Below are 19,903 nucleotides of genomic sequence, written 5' to 3' on the forward strand. Positions count from 1 at the left end.
TGACAGCCCGCCAGGTCTTCCCTCTATGGTCACCTCGCTTCCCTCCACCCCCAGTCCTTGCCAGTCCCCTTCCTCTGTCAGCACAGATGTCTATAATGACATCGATTCCTTTATTATAGCCCCCACCACCATGTTGCTGGGCAACCAGGCGCTCAAGACTTGCACCTTTTTGTTTTTCCCTCAAATGCCTGATTTGGGGGTGAGGCCTTAGGGCAGGAAGAAGGGAAAGAGCAGCACAGCAGCCCATCTGGCTGAGGCGGGGTGTTAATTACCCTGTCACTGAACAGCCTTGGCTTGTGCTCTGAGTAGGAGAAAGCAGCCTCTGCCCCTTCCCACAGGACACAGTCCTCTGTCTCACCTCTCGCCTTCCATGCCCCCATCTTGCTTATCCCACACCTGGAAACCTCCAGATGCAGACCGAAGATGGGATGTCTGCCTTAGTGCATAAAGAGATTTGCTTCCCTGAATGTGTGGTGACGTGTGTCTGGAGCTTATCACAGAGTACTGGTCTGCTGATTTGATGCTGGATGCTTCCAGGCTAGGAGTGTAGATGGAGAGGATATTCCACTGTGATGGAGAATTGAGGGTGAAAAGTAGGTCTGTGCTACTCTTGAGATCTCTAGGGAAGAATTACTGAAAACAGCCCATCTGTAAGGGATGGTTTTTTTTTTTTATCTAAGCCTAACTCTTTTTGTGGTTGTCATTACAATTCTAACCCATTCCCTTTGCTCCATCTGTCCTCAGTCAGGAGACTGTATGCCCCAAATCCTGTTGCTTGTTTTGAGAAACCAGTTTTTCCTATGCTTAACCAGCCTTGCTAAAAATAAACCCTTAGATATAAAGCTCTTATGTCATTCAAAATTCATTTTCAATCCCAGTCAGTCTGTATCTTTACTTATTTTTTAAATGCTATCAATATTTTGTGGTCTACATTCTCTTAGTAGTAGATAATAACAACAATAAACAAACACATAGGGACAGAGATTGGATTGGTGGTGACCAGAGGGGAAGGGGGGAGGGAGGAGGGTGAAAGGGATAATTCAGTACATGTGTGTGGTGATGGGTTGTAATTAGTATTTTGCTGGTGAACATGATGTAATCTATGCAGAAATAGAAGTACAATGATGTACACCTGAAATTTTTACAATGTTATAAACCAATGTTACTGCAATAAACAAAAAATTAAAAAAAAAAAAAAAGATTTCATCATTCATTTACTAAAGTGCTGAACGTATCTTTTTTAGTATCTGATATTTTATTTTACTGATATGCTACAGTTTGCCTAACATCCATGGGGTATTTCAAGCATGTCCAATTTTTCATTTGAAATAGTATACTATGAACATCTGTATATAAATTTTTCTTTTACTTCCTAGAGTTACATTTCTTATGCTGACGGATCTCAAACTTTTTGGTCTCAGGAACTCTCTTGCACTCTCAAAAATTAATGAGGAACCCAAAGAGCTCTTGTTTGGGTTATATCTATCAATATTTATCATATTAGAAATCGTAGCTGAAATTTTTAAAAGTACACATTTATTCATTCATTTAAAAATAGCAATAAACCCATTATGTGTTAACGTAAAATAGAAATTTTATGAAAATAACTATTTTCAAAACAAAAAATTTAGTGAGAAGAGTGATATTGTTTTACATTGTCGCAGATCTCTCTAATATCTGGCGTAGAAGACAGTTAGATTCTCATTTCTGCTTCTGCATTTAGTCTACAGGTGATAATTGTTTTTGTGGAAGCCTTAATACAGGTTGTTGGAAAAGAGAGGAGTAGTTTAATAAATCTTTTCAAATAATTCTTCTTTGCATTCCAGTAGTCGCACTTGATCCTCGGTTTCATTTTCCTGTGGTCAACCTCACTCCAAAAATATTAAATGGAAAATTCCATCGATAAACAATTTGTACATTTTAAATTGCACGCGATCCTGCGTGGCATGATGAAATCTCGTGCCGTCCCACACCATCCTGCCCAGGGCGTGAATCGCCCCTTTGTCCAGCGCGTCCGTGCTGTGTATGCTACCCACCTATTGGTCACTTAGCAGCCGTCTTGGTTATCAGATTGACTCTGGTGGTATCATAATGCTTGTGTTCAAATAACCCTTATTTTACTTAATAATGTCCCCAGAGTACAAGAGTAGTGATGGTGGCAATTCAGATATGCCAAAGAGAAGCCCTAAACTGCTTCCTTTAAGTGAAAAGGCGAAAGTTCTTGACTTAATAAGGAAAGGAAAAAAATCACATTCTGAGGTTGCTAAGATCTACAGTAACTTTTATTAGAGTTTGTTGTTATAATTGTTCTATTTTATTATTAGTTATTGTTGTTAATTTCTTACTGTGCCTAATTTATAAATTAAACTTTATTGTAGGTATGTATGTATAGGAAAAAACAGTATATATAGCCTTCAGTACTGTCCATGGTTTCATGCATCCACTGGGTGTCTTGGACGTATCCGCCATGGAGAAGGGGGGACCACTGTACACCAAAACTTGACAAGTGATAGTTTCTTTAAGAGTTAGTTGCAATATAGAATCTGAATCTATATCAGTACATTATTACATTAAAATCGACTGTTCTATCTGTCGTGCCCTTTGAATGGATCTTTTTTACCCATGCGTGAAATTGGAAGATCACGTGTTGATCATTTGGAAAATATTGGTTCACTGAGAGGTACAGATCTGCTAAACATTGACACATTTTCTTACACAATGTCAAAGAATCACAGTCAATAAAATCACAGATCTCATCAGCATTAGTACTGAGAAGCCATCAAACTAGTGGTGAATAGAAATTTCCAAATTGCTAATTTTCATTTGAAAGCTTGAATTTTATGATTGGCAACATATACCGTCAGTTGTTTTCCTTGAAGTAAAAGGCTCACATTGTTTACACGAAAATGTCTACTATGTAGCCAAGTCTGAATAACCAGGGTTTGTCTGTCAGTCATTCTTTCAAGTAAAATATGTTTTTCATGAAAAAATGGTTACTGCAGCTAGCGATTTCAACAGCTGCACAAGTACTTTTCTTTGAGACAGCGCTGTATTTCTGTAGGCAAAAAAAATGCTTTATGCATATTTCCCATTTTATCACACAGAACATTAAAAAGAAGTGTACTCAAAGATTGCTATTTTAGAACGCTTGGTGATTTTTACTACTTCATCAGGACAGTCTAAAGTGAGACTGGGTGTGTGTGGGGGTGGCTGGTGAGAGAGGACTCCGTGCCGGCAGGTTTAGTGCTGCCGCTCTGATTCATGCCAGGGCATCAGCAGTTTCACTCACCGTTACTTTTGCACCATCAGTTCAAATATCAACATGGTGAAAAAAGCAAATAGCTTCTAACATGAAATAGTTTTGACCTCCTGGACCCCCTGAAATGAGAGTCTCAGCAGCCCGCCCAGGGCTCCATGGACCAGATTTTGAATCTTCTTTTTTTTCATGTCTGCAAGCCATTTGGATTTACTCTTTTGTGAATAGTCTGTTCAAGTCTCTTACCCATTTTTCTATTGGGTTATCTTGCCTTTTTATGATTTGTAGGCGTTGTTTATATATTCTGGATTTAAGTCCTTTGTCAGATATATGTGTTACAAATATCTTCACTCTGTAGCCTGCCCTTTCACTCTGTTAATGGTGTTTTGTTTTTTTAATTAAAACGTTCTTAATATTTTATGTAATCTATCTTATCAATGCTTTCTGTTTATGTTTCATGCTTTTGATCTGTTTGAGAAATCTTTGCCCTACCCCAAGATCATGGAGAATTTCTCATATATTTTCTCCTAGAAGCTTTGTTGTTTTACCTTTTATTTAGATATACAGTCCATTTGACATTAATTTTTATGTGTGGTATAAGATAGATTCATATTTTACCATATTGATATCCAGTTGATCCAGCACCATATTATGAAAAGAATTATCCTCTACCTATGCTACCTTAATAATTCAACTTTCATTTTTCATTACTTGTGAAACTTATTTCCTATTAAAATTTGCCCTTGGGGCTGGCCCAGTGGCATAGTGGTTAAGTTCATGCACTCCACTTTGGCAGCCCAGGGTTCACAGGTTTGGATCCTGGGCGCAGACCTGCGCACCGCTCATCAAGCCATGCTGTGGCGGCATCCCATATACAAAATAGAAGAAGATGGGCACAGACGTTAGCTCAGGGCCAATCTTCCTCACCAAAAAAAAAAAAATTTACCTTCATTCTTTTCCTCTTGAAACCAAATAATCCTGATCTGTTTGATTTTTTCCCATGGAGGCAAAGTTAGTTCAATAATATTTATATAGCTACTGTTTATTGAGTGCCAAGTATTTCAGACAACATCCCAGGCATTTGCTCCACATGCTCATATTTAATCTTCTCAACCCCATGAGATCAGCTATCCCCATTTTACAAGTATATTTCACTTGTGCTGGCACGTGAGGGGAGAATAGGTGAATGTGAGCACCAGATCACAAGGGGCCTTATGTGCTAAGGAGCTGGATTTGAGCCTGGGGTGATGGGAGCCATCAAAATGTTTTGGGTAGAAAGTTATCTAGTTGGGACTCTTTTGGCCATTGACTTTTTTTCTTTGCAGAAATCCCAGTTAGATTCTGACAACTAACATGGTTAATATTTATTGAGCCCTTACTGTGTGCTGAGCACTTAGATTAGGGGTAAAATCTCTTTTAATCCTCATAACAAGCGAACGAGGTAGGTGCTGTTGTTATTCCCATTTTTATAGAAAAGAAAGCTGAGGCACAGAGAGGTTCATTAACTTGCCTAAAGCGACATGGCTCATAAACATTGGAATAGGATTCAGCTTTTAGTATTTCCTCCTTTTGACACATGTATCAGCAATTGCTTCAAAAGAAACTATGTTGGCTTGGAGTGTTCAAGACAGAGAAAGCTAGTGTGGTTGGAGCACAGTAAACCAATGGGGTAGGGTTTCTAGAAAGATGGGAGATGACACTGTAGGGGTAAGCACAGGCCAGTTCATGTAGAGCCTTGGGGTCGAGATCAGGAGCAGTGGGAAGCCACTGGGTGTGTTTAACAAGGGAGGGACTTCATGTTATTTACATTTTTTTTTAATCCCTCTGGCTCCTTTGTAGAGAATGGGGTATAGAGGGACAAGAGTAGAAACAGGAAGACCAGGTAAGGGTCTGACACAGGCACTCTGGCAAACAATAATGGTGGTAGGTGCTGACAGACTAGGTAAATGATCTGGCGTTAATTCAGAAGTATACCAGGGCCGGCCCCATGGCTTAGCGGTTAAGAGCATGCACTCCGCTACTGGCGGCCTGGATTCGGATCCTGGGCGTGCACTGACGCACCGCTTGTCACGCCGTGCTGAGGCGGTGTCCCACATACAGCAACTAGAAGGATGTGCAACTATGACGTACAACTATCTACTGGGGCTTTGGGAGAAAAAGGAAAAAAAGGAGGAGGATTGGCAATAGATGTTAGCTCAGGGCTGATCTTCCTCAGCAAAAGGAGGAGGATTGGCATGGATGTTAGCTCAGGGCTGATCTTCCTCACAAAAAAAAAAAAAAGAAGTATACCTGACAGGACTTGCTGATGGGTTGGCTTAACGAAGGGAAGAAAAATCAAGGATGATGCAAGGGTTTTTTTAGCCTAAGTCATTTCTAATTTTGGGCTACCATAGCTAACGCTTCAGTGAACATTTTATGCAACTTAGAGCTGATCTCTGAATATTTCCTTAGCATGCATTCCTGAAAGTAGAATTACTACATTAAGGACTAAGCCTCTTTTTAAAGATTTTGTAATTTTATTTATTTATTTTTTTTCCCCCAAAGCCCCAGTAGATAGTTGTATGGTCATAGCTGCACATCCTTCTAGTTGCTGTATGTGGGACGCGGCCTCAGCATGACCGGACAAGCGGTGCGTCGGTGCGCGCCCGGGATCGAACCTGGGCCGCCAGCAGCGGAGCGTGGGCACTTAACCGCTAAGCCACGGGGCCGGCCCTAAAGATTTTGATACATAGTTCACAGTCGCCCTCCTAAGCAGTTATATTAGTTGGCATTCCCACTATATTGTGATGTCATTTCCCTATCCTTGCCATTGCTGGAGTTAGTCTCATTTTTCTTTTCAATTATTTAGAAAAGCGTTGTGGGGAATCAGAATTGTCCACCTTAAAATATGTCTCTTTACCTTGATTATTTTCAAGAACAAAAGACTCTGAAAGAAACTTTGACCTCCCCCCACTAACTGTCTAAAAGAAATTTAAGATGGGAGGCCTGCCCCCAGGACAGGCCATCACCATCGATAACTCCGGGTATTGGTAGATCCTTGCTATGCCCATGTGCTTTTCCATCTTCATGTGAATTTCCTTCCTCCCCTTTGAAGTCCCAAACCACTACCCCCAACATCCTCCTTTGTCTTTAGCTGAAGATGGTATTTAAGATGAGAGCCTCTGCCATTTTGTTGAGTTACCCAGTTTTTCCTGGGTCTCTCCCATGTATACATGTTATAAAGCTTTGTTTGATTTTCTCCTGTTATTCTGTCTCATATCGTTTTAATTCATAGCCCAGCTAGAAGGACCCAGAGAGGGTAGAGGATATGTCTTCATACCCTACAGCATCATCCCCATAATATTTGTAAGTTAACTGAACCCAAATTCAGTTCCTTGTTGTAAGGCTGGGGTCCCGATTCCTCACTGGCTGGCTGTTGGCTGGGGGCCTCTCTCTCAGCTCCTTAAGACCTCCTGTATTTCTTCTCGCTTGGCCTGCTCCATCTTCAAAGCTAGCAGCAGCGTGTCAAGTGCTTCTCATACTTCAAATCTTCCCTTCTGCCTTTTCTTCTGCCATCAACCAGAGAGAGTTCTCAGCTTTTAAGGGCTCGTGTGATTAGATTGGCCCACCCAGATGATCTCCCCTTTTCAAAGTCAATTGTGCTATATAATGTAAAACAATCACAGGAGTTATTTCTCATCACATTCACAGGTTCTGGGGGTTCAGGGGTGTGGAGTCTTGAGAGGGGGCCATTTCTAGAAATTTTACCAGAGTCTACCCTCTGGCTTCCCAAATGCAATGTACATTCCCCCTTGCCCAAGATTTTCAAGAGTCTTATCCCATTACTGCATCAGCTCAGTCTAAAATCTTATCTAAATCTCATCAGCTTGAAGGACCCAAATCTCACCCTCTAAATCAGCATAACTAAATGAGCACAACTCCTTTCTGTCTGTTGACCAGAGAAACAGGTTGTATGTTCCTGTCATACAGTGGTAGGACAGGCAAAGGGTAACAGTTATTGATTTCTAATACAGAAAAAACTGTATGCACAGAGGTTATTAATTACAGTATTATTTCTAGTTACACACACCAGAAGCAATATCAATGCCTACGGTATAAGATGAAGTAAGTTTAAAAAATTTGCTTCACTTGAGTGAATATTACTTGGCCATTAAAAATATTAATAGCAAAGACAACTTGGGAAATAGGGGACATAGTGCAGGAAAACACGAATCTAAAATTATGTTTATAATAATTTAATTGTATACAAACATGCTAATGAAGGAAGACTAGGAAAGAATAGCAAAAATCATTAAAGTCAGATTGTGGGTCACATTTTCTTAAAATTTTGTAGTATAATTTATGCATATCTTTTCTCTTTTTCTTTCTTTTAAAAATCTTTGTTCCCTTTGTCTAAATGCAGTATTTCCCAACAGTTCTCAGTCCCTGATTCACCTTTGAATTCATAGGATATCCTCAGGGTGGGGAAAAGGAAAGGTTTAGTGCCCTGCTTGCTCTGAGCACTGTAACTGGTGCTGTACATGTGTATGTACACACACTCTTGTCTATGGTTATCCATTATCTCCATTTCCCTAGTCCTGGATTTCCACACTTGGCAGAACAAGGTAAATAAACCCAGATCACCAAAATTCCCCAGCTGAACTTGTACCCTGACTGGGAAACAGCCTGTTTGTGCTCCTCAGACCAGCAGAGTTACATCACCTGGGAGCTTGTGAAAAATGCAGAGTCTCAGGTCCCACCCTTGATCTTCTGAATTGGAACCTGCATTTTAACAAGATGCCCCACCGATTCATGTGCACATTACAGTTTGAGCAGAACTGGCCTAGGAGTTTCAAAAAATGCTGTGAAAACCCACCCGGGGCTTAGGGTCTGGAAATCTTCAGGTCGTTGCTGCTGGGTGCTCTGTGAAACCACAGCAAGCACTCCTAGAGAAGCCTCATGTGCAGATTGAGAGCTTCATGTTCACACCCAGCAATCCCCTATGGGCGCAGATCAGCTGCTGTGTTGAAGGCAGCCGTATTGGTGTTCTGTCCTGGTTAAGAGCTTGGGTTTAGGAGTTCTAGAGTAAACACACTCCATCCTGACTTTCCCACTGACTGCAGCTATACAGAATGCATGGAGTAGCTATGTGAGAACTCTGAAGAGCAGTGGCAGGTAGATTGGAGAAGACCAGAGTTTGAAGTACCACCAAACTGGCAGTGAATTCACCATTGTCCTCCTTCGATGTTCTCCATTTTGAACTCAAGAAAGCCCCAAATGAGGAAGTGGACATTGGCATGAACAGAGAGCACTCCAGGAGAGCACTCCAGGAGAGCCCTCCAGTTCTAGCTAAAGGAGCGGAAAGGGATCTACTACTAATGCCCAGAGAGAGTGGAAAAAATATCCCGTGTCTGCTCTTCCTTTTCTCCATTTTTCTATACCCGAGCCTGTGACAGTCCACAAACACCTAAAACTGGGGGAGAAGAACCTTCCTTTCCGGTAAGAAGACTTGTCTCAAGAGTATGGGGTGAACCACTGTTGCGTTTTGTCCTCTTTTGTTCCTCCCATTGCTTTACACAGGCATGTGGACACAGGCATAGTCATGGAAGTACATGGCAGAGCGTGATAAATAAAGCCCCAGCTTTCTGGCCAGAGGACCAAAAAGGGAGCCCCGGGGAACTGGAAAGCACCGAGGAGATCACAGAAAGGGAGAAGCTCAGAAAGCAACCCCATAAAGTTGTTTATGGACTCCTGGCCTTACCTGCAAACTATACATAAGTGGATCTGTTCCCAAATATCATACCAGAGACTTTGAGAACAAAAAACTACAGGTTAAGATAGCCCACTACAAGGTCTCAGACTGACCACTGGATAGCACATACACAGTAGAGAACTGAACAGCACTGCAAAGACTTTGAAAATGGTACTGATGTTGAAACCAGAACTTGGAGCCCAAACTCAGCTGGGTTGATTGCCTGCTAAAACAAAAATATTAGGATTCTCCCAAAGCCTCATAACAAAATGTTCAAAATATCGGGGAATACAATCCAAAATTACTGGGCATACAAAGAACGAAGAAAATTGCAGCTCACAAAAAGACAGTCAACAGATGCCAATATCAAGATGACATAGATGTTGGAATTATCTGACAAAGACAGAAAGCAGCTATTATAAAAATGCTCCAAGAAGTGAGGGCAAACAGTCTTGAAATGAATGGAATGATAAAAAGTCTCAGCAAAGAAATAGAAGATATAAAGAAGAACCAAATGGAAATTTTAGAACTGAAAAATGATCAGAATAACCTCACTGGATCAATGAGTATCAGAATGCAGATAACAGAGGAAAGAGTTAATGAACTTGAAGATAGATAATGGAAATTATCCTGTCTGAACAACAGAGAGAAAAAAGATTTAAAAATAAACAGCTTCAGGGACCTGTGGGACAATTATAAAAGGTCTAACATTGGGCCCTCAGAGTCTTAGGAGAGAAGAAAGAGTACAGTACAGAAAAATTATTTGGAGAAAATAATGGCTGAAAACTTCTCAGATTTGGCAAAAGACGTAAACCTACAGATTCAGAAAGCTCAGCAAACCATAAATAGGATAAACCCAAAGAAGTCCACGCCCAGACATAGAATCAAACTGCTGAAAACTAAAAATGAAGGAAAAAAAAATCATGAAAGCAGCTGGGAAAAAACAACACATCGCTTACAGAGGAATGTGAATGATTGTGGATTTCTCACCAGACACTGGAGAGCAGGAAGAAGTAGACCAAGATTCTGGAAGTGTGGAGAAAAAGGAATTGTCAACCCAGAATTCTATATCCAGCAAATATTTCACCTTTATTTTTGAAGGATATTAAGATGTTCTCAGTGAAAGGTGACTAAGTTCGTAGTCAACAGATCTTCTCAAGAGGAATTGCTAAAGGAAATTCTTCAGACAGAAGGGAAGTGATACCAGATGGAAAACTGGAACATCAGGAAGAGCAGTAGAAATGATAAATATCTGAATGAATAGACTGTTCTTCTCTTGAAGTTTCTACGTTTTATAGTTTTATAGTTGAAAGCAAAAATTGTATTTTGGTGTATGTAGATCTAATATATGACATCTGCAACATAAAGGGAGGAGAATAAAAGGACCTGTGTATGCTGGTAAGGTTTCTACCTTCCACTTTAAATGGTAAAATACTGTTTCTAAGTAGACTGTGAAAAGTTAAGTAAGTATATTGTAATCCCTCAAACAACCACTGGAAAAAACATACAAAGTGATCTAGTGAAAAACACTAAGATTCAAATTGAATTTTAAAAAAAGAGGAGACAGAGAAATGAGAAACAGGGAACAATTGGAAAAGCAATAATAAAATGGTAGATCTAAATCTAAATGCATCACATTAAATGACATTAAATGTAAATGATCTCAACACACCGATAAAAAGAGCACGGGTTTTGAAGTTGGGCAGACCTGGTACGAAACCTGTCTTGGCCACTTACTGCCTGTGTGGCCTTGTGCAAGAAACCTTGCTTCTTGAACCTTGGTTTCCTCATCTGTTAAATAGGAATAAGAATCATACATACTCAGAAGGCTGCTGCAAAGATGAACTAAAATAATGTATATAAGGAGCTCGGCACATCCATCTGTTAAACAAGTAGGGGAGATACATATTTGCTCATATATGCAGAGTATCTTTGGAAGGACATTCAAGAAACTGATGTTGTTAGTTGTCTGTGGGAAGACCTGGTAGCCTGGGAGACAGGAGTGAGGGGGAGATTTTTTTACTTTTAAGGGTTCACCATCTCTTATCTACAGTTCTGGAATCAAAAGAGTTCTGAAAACCAAGTTTCTTTTCATAAAATTGGTGCCAAACCTTGTTTGGGAGCACAACCCAACCTGAAGTGGCATGAAGCTCCTTATATATTCATTTATCCCACTTACTTGTGAATACTCACTCATTTTGCAGAAATACTAGGGTACTGGTTACAGGGTGCTGCTTGGGAGTGTTACACAATACACATTAGGTGTGCCCATCTGACCTCTATAAAATATGGAAAAGTCCGAATTCCACAACACATCTAGCCTAAGATTATAGACCTGTGTATCCTTTTTTATTTTTTAATTTTGAAACTGGTGAATGCATTGCCTATTTAGTAAATAAAATTTTAAAAATTAATCTTTTAAAAACTAAATTTAGCACAGTGCCTGACACAGAGCAAGCTCTCAGTAAATGGCGGCTGATGTTATTCTCTTCTTCAAGCCTTTCTTGTCAACAAATCTGTTCATATCCAGTACTGCTTTCACCATCATGGAGACCCTGTGAGTATTACAACTTAGATTTTACATCTTAAAAGACTGAGATGCAGAGGTTTGTGACAGACCTCTGCCAGCCAGCTAAGCTAATCCCCTATCCAGAGTCCAGGCCCATCTTCTGACTCCCAGTCCTGAGGCCCTTCCAGTTCACTAGACCTCAGCCATTAGAATGATGTCACCTGGATTTGTGTGCCCAAAAGAGGCTTGTTTTTATCAAAGAGGAGAAGGGAACCCATAAGGGGGAAGTTGTGTGGTCAGGATCACCCTCAGATCCCTTGGAGGGGCCCCTTATGGAATGGGGACATACTGCCCATTGGGCCCAGGCAGTTTTGCCTACAGGGTTGGTTAAAACACTCTTTCCTTCAGTTGATTACCAGATGAAGTCATAGGGGCTTGATTTCAGAGACCATGTACAAAAATTACCTTTTTTTGTAAAATGCCCAGAACCTCATTCAGCACATCCATGACTGAGACTATTTTAAAAATGGATTCTAAGCAGGTACATCATGAGGTCACAGAAGTGTGCATGTTTTACAATGCGGCTGTGTTGAGTGTGAACCTAAAGGATATGCTGACAATTTCAAGTACACAAATTGTAGAAGAGGGCCTCGCAGCTGCCTTTCTAACCTCCATTGTTCTCTGTTTTTCCTCCCCTCCCCACACTCTGTGACCCAGGAAAGAAAAATAAAGACAGCTGCATGTGTCAGGAGCCGTCAAGGCTCTGTTCTCCCAGGCATTTTTATAGCCTACTAGAAGCCCCTTCTGTTTGCTGCTCTGTAGGGATAGGTAAGATGCTCACTGCCCTTTGGCACCACCTGGTCTGTGCAGTAAGGCAGAATGTTGGAGGCCACCAGAAACTTTGACTACCAGCTCCACGGACCATGTTTTGGGAACACTAACCTAGGTCAGGAGAAATTTGTTCCCTTGGAAACCTAGCCACATCCACCTAAATCACAATACCGTTTCCATTGCATTAGGTAGAACTGACTGGAGAAGCACCTACTTTTGGATTTTTTCCCAGTTGTTTAATTAATGGCTTCTTACTTGTAAGCTTAGATTAGCTGCTGTTTACAAGACTTTCCTGAAGTCTGGGAGGAACTCGAGGTGCCCCAGAAGTGTCAGGTTTGTATTGTTTCCTGGGGCTCCAAGCAGATTCCAAAGCATGCTTTTTCAAACACTAAATTTTTTTTGTTTTATTGTATCTGTGTCCATATCCTTTATAGAGAAAACCAGGAAGGTATAAAGAAGAAACTCACCACCCAGGAAAAACTGTCACTGTTTATATTTCAGTATGCTTCTTTCTAGTTTTATTTATACATACACACCCACACACACATTTTTCACAGTTGATTTCCTAGGCTATTGATAATCCTCTTTCCCCCCACAGTTAACACTAGAGCATAAGCATTTTTCCACATTACTTTAAAATATTCTAAGATTGTTTCCACAACTGCATTTAGGGATATATCATAATGTGTCTAACTGGTCCCCATTTAGGCCAATCCAGTTCCCTTGATTAAAGTCTTTATGGTGATATTTTTAATTTGAATTCTGTATTCTTTCCTTAAGGTAGAAACCTAGACGTAAAATTACTGAATCAAAGAATATAAAGATATATAAGAATTTTGAAAGATAGATACATTTTGTGTGTGTATATATTATATAGTATGGAATTGCTCTCCAGAAAGCATGCACTCATTTATGGTCCTAGCTCATGCATTCTCAATGAGGACAAAAATTAGTTCTTGGTAGGGGGTAAAAAAAATCTTAGAGATTACAATGGTTTGTGGCCCTCCAATGGGCTACAGTGCATAAACAGATACATAGTAGCTGTGGTATTAAAGTTCCATGCAGGGGCCATAATGAACAGAAGGTTGAGAAGCACTGTTCCGGCTGTATGTGACCACCCGTCTCACTCCATCCTTGGACTCTTTCAAATCTGAGCTTTTGGTTTGGGGTTTTAGAATAATATTTTTCTGATCTAAAAGTTCTTGGTTCTTTATACAAAGTTTAGGAACTTGAAAAAGGTGTGAATAAATTTCATCTGGAGGTTATTTTTATCTTTCTACAGATAAAATTTGTACAGAGATTAGGATTTTCCATGTTTCTAGCTTTGTGTTCAGCTCTCGTCACATAACTGCCATTGTAATATTGTCAGTGTTAGTCTGTGCCAAGGATCACTTTGGAATATCCCTGTGTTATGGTCTCATGCAGGCGTTTCCCCTGTCCCCGTGCCTGGGAGTGAGTGCATTTGTGACCCCATGCACATCAGGATCCAGCCCCTGGGCACCCAGGCCCCCGGCTGCTCTGGGACTTTCAGTAATTGTCCCTTGTTTGTTTCAGGTCTGATCCCCTGGGCCCGTTTGCTGTCGGGGGAGAGGACCTAGACCCCTTTGGGTGAGTACTGCTGGGGTGCTGACAGCAACACAACTTGCTCTCGTGGCTTTTCAGCCCTAGCTCATCTTCTAATTTTAGAGCTTTTCATCAGTCTTCCTTTGGGGTGAGGGAGGCAGTTGTTGCTGAGCAGCCTAGAAATCATCACCACTCATTCTGCTCTGCCATGCCCAGGGCGGTGCAGGAGGGCTCTGAGTGTTGGGGAGGGGCTGAGCAAGCCCAGCGGGCAGCTTCTGTGTTGTTTTCTGGCCCCATTTGCCCTGGTGGAAGACAGTAGTCCTCCCTTAGGTGGAAGGATACCACAGGGGTTTATCAGGTGCAGACTGAAGAGCACTAGGTGGGCTGCAGACCTTAGAGCAGTTCAGGGCTATTCAGAGGTCCCCTCACTTGATAAGAGGAGTCTCTGATCCCCGTTAGACTCGGTGTGCTTCTTGTCATACATGCAACAAAGTTATTACAGCCTCAATTATACACGGTCTTCTCTGACTGATTCAGAATAGATTTTAACCTCTGTTACAAAGTGACCCCAAGTTGAGCATCTCATTTTTAGACAGTGGGAAAGTAAGCTTGCAGTTAAGCTTGAACAGTAACCTCAAAGTTTGGGGAAGATCAGCTCATTCATCCTAGTTTGAGCCTTGAGGTCAGGTCCATGGAACTCCGTGAGGGACAGATGCTGTCAGGAGCCAGACTTGGGCAACCCACAGGCAGTCATAGATTTCCCTGAGGTCCTTTAAGGAAACATCAGAGAAGCTAGCAGCATGCATTGTCTCAATGCTGTTGTTAGTTGTTAGACCTAAAGTAGTGCCCTGCAGAGCCTTGTGATAGTTCTGCATTGACCTTGGCAAGTTCTAGCGCCTGTTCTTAATCAAATTGTCCCCCTTGGGTGTAGGTCATGACAGAGATCTCAATTTTGCAGGCTCAGGGAGCCTGTAGAACCAAAAGTACAGGCCATGCATGCCAGGAAAGGAGTGCTCTTTGTGTTCTTGCCCTTGCCCGCTTCCTGCTGGCACTCAGCCAGCCATCCATATGTGTCTGCTTGAACCGCCCAGAGCAGATATCCCAGTCATTCTTAGTCCATTCTTGCCTCCTGCACCTCTTCAACAGCTCCTTGCCATTCCTGCTTACCTATCTTTCCTTCTTGCCTCAGGTGTCGGAGAGGTGGCATGATTGTGGATCCCCTGAGATCCGGCTTCCCAAGAGCACTTATTGACCCGTCGTCGGGCCTCCCAAACCGGCTTCCTCCAGGCGCAGTGCCCCCAGGAGCACGCTTTGACCCCTTTGGACCCATTGGGACTAGCCCGTCTGGGTAGGTATTCGCTCAGGGCTGCTGAGAAGTAGGACCTGCTGGCAGCTCAGCTCAGTGTTGCAGGAACGAAGATGTCTGACGCCAGGCGCAGAGTGGCCACTAGCTCCATCCCCTGCTGCCATGAGAGGGGAGCCTCCTCCAGGCGCCTGCCTGATGCCTCCCTGGAGCCCCATTCCTCAGTGCCTCCCTCCCCTAGTTCCCCTCAGGGAGGACTCAGAGGAGGAGTTGCTGCTCACACTTAGTGAGTGTTAGTGTGTGTTTTAGTCTGTCAGGAACTCACTGGATCCTTATGTCAACACTCGTGGGTAGATATTACCGTCCACATTTTACAGCTGCAGAAATTGAGGCGCTGAAAGATGAAGTAACTTATCCCAGGTGGAGAATCAGGATTTAAGCCCTGTCTGACACTAGAGCACACGCTCTTAAACTCCACGAACCACCACATCATCCTGGAGGGCAGGCTCACTCAGCTCAGGGCCCTGTCTGCCTGTGTGCCCCTGGCCCTCCATCACTCCAACTCACCAACCCCTCTTTCCATTCCAGACCTAACCCAGACCATCTCCCCCCGCCGGGCTACGATGACATGTACCTGTGAAGGCCTCAAGAATGTAACATCCCAGCCTTCCCTCCATTCTCCTGGAGCTGCCACCACTGGCCCCATCAGCAACCGTGTTCTTGTGGGCTGGGGGCAAGGGACTCTCCCCATGTGTTTGCAGGCTGGCTGGGATTGCCTCCCCACCCCCTATCAGAGCCAAGACACCTGCTGCAGCTCTCCACCTGGCTGTATATAGGTCCCAAAGAGAAATCAGTGTCTCACTCGTCACCAGCTCCTCCCTACTTCCTAAGGGAGACTCGGCAACATATACCCTCGGCCCAATGCAGTCCCAGCTACAGCGCTATAAGAACAGAACGCATTTTGGATGTTATTATTGAGAACCAAATGTCAATACAAAAATCATGTTGCCAGTCTCCTGCATTTCTTTACTGCACAGCTCCTTCCAGTTATGAGACTTGAGAGTTTGAATCTTTGTGGGGCTAAATGACTCTCTTCCTACCCAGGGCCCCTTCTTGCTTCTCAGGCACCTTCCCTTCATAAATTGCAGTTGCTCCTGACATCACTAAGATGGGTCCCAGTCTGGCTGCGTGGATGAAAATGAGTGACTGGAAACCCCATAGGCCACAAGGATGACTTTCACGAGGGCAGGCACATTGCAGGAAGACTGCATCCTTCTGGAAAGGGCAGAATCCTCCAGTTCTGCCTGTCTGAGCCAGTTCTCTGGGTCTGTCTATGCCTAGGCAATGGCAGCCTATAAACAGAGGAGGAAACAGAACAGACCTGAGGGCTGATCTCATTTTTGCCACTAACTTACTGAGTGACCCTAAGTCCTGTCCTCTCCCAGGGCCTTCGTGCCCACCTATGAACTCTGAAGTACCTTTCCTGCTCTGACGTTCTGACATCTGCTTCTGTGTATGGTGCCCCCTAGGAACTGGTGCAAAAGGAAGAGAATGAAGGTTCAAAGCTTTGTGTGGTCCTTACCTACAGTTGTAACTCTGTGCGTCTCGTCCCCCTTGGGGCCCAGACGAGCACGGGAGTGTGGGCTCCATTTGAGTATGGTGTTGAACTTGGGGAGGAGCAGGGAGCCCAGCCTCTGGGAGCCAGTGGCTGGGGTGGATGGAGGAGCTAGTGAAGCAAGAAACAACCCAGGAAGGCATTTCACCCCCAGGCCTCTGGAAGCCTTTGCCCTCCGTCCAGGCCCACCTGACTTTGGTGTTCTCTGGATCCTTTTCAGCCCGAGGCCTGGCAGACGTGGTCAGTGATGAAGCCCTGTGCTGGAGTGGAAAGAGCACCATAGAGCACCAGGCTCAGAGGCAAGAGCTCAAGGCACTAGTCACTTTCCTTCCACAACTAGCATTTCAGCCGTGGGTGGGTCCTTCACTTCTTAGCTCCTTGGGCTCCTTCCCCTAAATTAGGACATAAATATTTATCTGTGGGCAGAGGGCTACTAGAGCCTTTCAGAGGTGTCTGCTAATATGCTATAGCCTGGGATTGCCTGTCTGCCCTGCCTGAGAGTGGGTTAGGGGTAAGCTAAACTGACACATGTGCCCAGGGTCAGTCCTGGATGGGGGCTGGGCCTGGTGAGGAGGCTAGCAAGAGTAGGCTCCCTGGGCATTTCTGGCAGACCCCATCTCAAGCACTGATTTAGTAAAAGACCACCTTGAAGCCTTTACAGCAGCTCTGCTCTGGAGCAAGACTCAGAGGTCAGGCAGGGCTGCAGATGCAATCATCAGTCAGAGTCGTCTTCCTCAAGCGCTGGCAAGTGGATGGAATGTTTTTGTTTTGAAATTGGACCATATCTGCTACCAAAAGGACTTGGGGCAATTTGCTCCTAAAAGCATCCTTTATTATAAAAGGAAGTATTTAAAGGAACATCAGACCAGAGACCATCAGACAATCAGGGAAGGTAGATAACTTTCAGGACCCTGATTCAAGGAAAAGACAAGATTGAAACAATAAATTTGCCACTTAGATTTTCTAGTAGCAAAGATTGAAAGGATAGTCATATACATAATTCTGTTTTCTGAAAACAGAAACTTTAGTGATTCATCTGCAGAATCAGCCATTTTTTGAATGGGTCTCCTTGCATCAAGGACACTGAGGGACACAGACAATGTCTTAGCTGTTATGTGGGGGGAAGTGAATGGGGCCTTTAAGAACTTCCAAGTCAAGCTGTCGGTGCTTGTTGTGGTCTGGGCCACTTGCCTCCTTCCAGCCATCATCAGGTAATCACCAAGCAGCAAAAGGAAATGGTTCAGGTTTTGTGGCACCTGAAAAGTTGGAGCCTTAACAATAAATACCAGCACTTAATAACCTGTTCCTATTTTTCTTAGTAACAGCTTTATTGAGATATAATGCACGTATTCATAAAATTCACCCTTTTTTAAAGTGTGCAATTCAGTGGTTTTTAGTGTATTCACAGTGTTGTGCATCCATCACCATATCTAATTCCTGAACATTCTCACCACCCCAAAAAGAAACCCCATACCCACTAATAATCACTCTGTATTCCCCCCGTCCCATCGCCAGGCAACCACTAGTCTATTTTCTCTCTCTAAAGGTTTGCCTATTCTGGACAGTTCTCATAAGTGGAATCACACAATATGTGGCTTTTTGTGTCTGGCCTCTTTCATTTAAGGTTTTCAGGGTTCATCCATGTAGTATGTATCAGTACCTTATTCTTTTTTATGGCTGAATAATGTTCCATTGTATGGATACGTACCACATTTTCTTTATCCATTTATCAGTTGATGGACTGTTGGGTTGTTTGCACTTTTGGCTATTACAAATAATGCTGCTATGAGCATTTGTGTACAAGTTTTTGTGTGGCCTTATGTTTTCAGTTCTCTTGGGTATGTACCTAGGAGTGGAATTGCTGGATCTTTTGGTAATTGTGTGTTTAACTTTTTCAGGAACTGCCAGACCGTTTTCCAAAATGGTTGTACCATTTTATATTCCCACCAGCAGGGTATGAGGGTTCCAATTTCTCCAAATCCTTGCCAATACTTGGAGGTGTTCTTGGTATAGCCATCTTAATGGGTGTGAAGTGGCATCTCATTGTGGTTTTGCCCTCTGTTTTTTTTTAAAAAAAGAATTTTGATCTAGGTCAAGCAAGGCACAGACCAGAGACAGTCACCCCTGGGGAGCAGACCATGGCTTTGGTGATAGCCACTTTAGGATGACCATGGCTGGTGAGCCACAGAGGAGCTGGGTTTGACTTTTGGGGGAAGTTCTGGGCTGGACGTGTTATAAGACAGGTCCTGTCTAAGGGAGTTCCCATGACCTTTCCAGGTCTAATGAGGTTCATGGCATCACTTCTGCTTAGTTTGAAATTTCTTTGTTCATCCAGTGCCCTACAAGTAAATAAAGGTCTGGTTCCAGATCTTGTCCTTTGGTGAAGTGCCATAGACCACTTGTACCGTCTCTGGCAGGCCCTGCATCCCCACCTTCTCCTCCTTGCCTTGTCTCCTTCCCAGTTCTTAGAGTTGGCTGTATTTCTCATTGCATCTGTCTATTCAGTCTGTCAACCTCCAGGGTGAAGTCATGAGTCTCTTGCGACCCCGACCCCAAGAATATATTATAGTCAGGTCAGTATCTGTGGACATGCAGTTAGGAAACAAGTGGCAAGCCCACACAGCCTCACTCTTAGAACCCAGCTTCCCTCCCGGCCTTCCTTCCTGCTGTCATGAATGACATTCTGTTACTGATCCATGCCTCTTCACAAAGAAAATTAGAATCTATGTAGCAATTAATATCCTCTATCATCTTCTAATCTTGTCTACTTTGGTGCAGTTCCAGTAAGACAGGTCCACCATCAAGAAGAGGAAAGATCCCCACACGCATATCGCAGCTTTCTCTATTGTAAAGCTGGCATGCTTGTGGGCCACTCTCGGCTTTGTGCCCCGAAGGAGAGATGCAAGCATCCAAGTCCCCAGCCGTTGTTTGTCCTTGGGACACCCCACGTCACTTGGCCTTGAATCGGACCTGCAGGGTGGGTCAGAAGGCAGCAGTGGCAGGCAGTGAGGATGGTGGGCAGTGAGGGGTGGCGAGACCCAGGTGAGTAAGGACAGATGCTAGAATGCAGGGAGCAGCAATGACAGGGCCAGATG

At 43.2% G+C, this 19,903-nt stretch overlaps 1 protein-coding gene across 1 annotated transcript in view; it reads left to right on the top strand.

Moving 5' to 3' along the window:
* The window catches only part of PSMF1 (proteasome inhibitor subunit 1), a 39,992-nt gene extending 23,785 nt beyond the window's left edge, over positions 1 to 16,207 (top strand). The window contains exons 5-7 of the mRNA XM_004433848.3: positions 13,882 to 13,935; positions 15,080 to 15,238; positions 15,782 to 16,207. Of these exons, the coding sequence (XP_004433905.3) occupies positions 13,882 to 13,935; positions 15,080 to 15,238; positions 15,782 to 15,833 (265 nt within the window). The 3' untranslated portion in view covers positions 15,834 to 16,207. The remainder of the gene's footprint in view (positions 1 to 13,881; positions 13,936 to 15,079; positions 15,239 to 15,781) is intronic.
* Positions 16,208 to 19,903: the final 3,696 nt, after the last annotated feature.

Source organism: Ceratotherium simum, chromosome 21 (assembly GCF_057802395.1).
Source record: "Ceratotherium simum simum isolate JZ-2026a chromosome 21, ASM5780239v1, whole genome shotgun sequence".
NCBI classification, from domain to species: domain Eukaryota; kingdom Metazoa; phylum Chordata; class Mammalia; order Perissodactyla; family Rhinocerotidae; genus Ceratotherium; species Ceratotherium simum.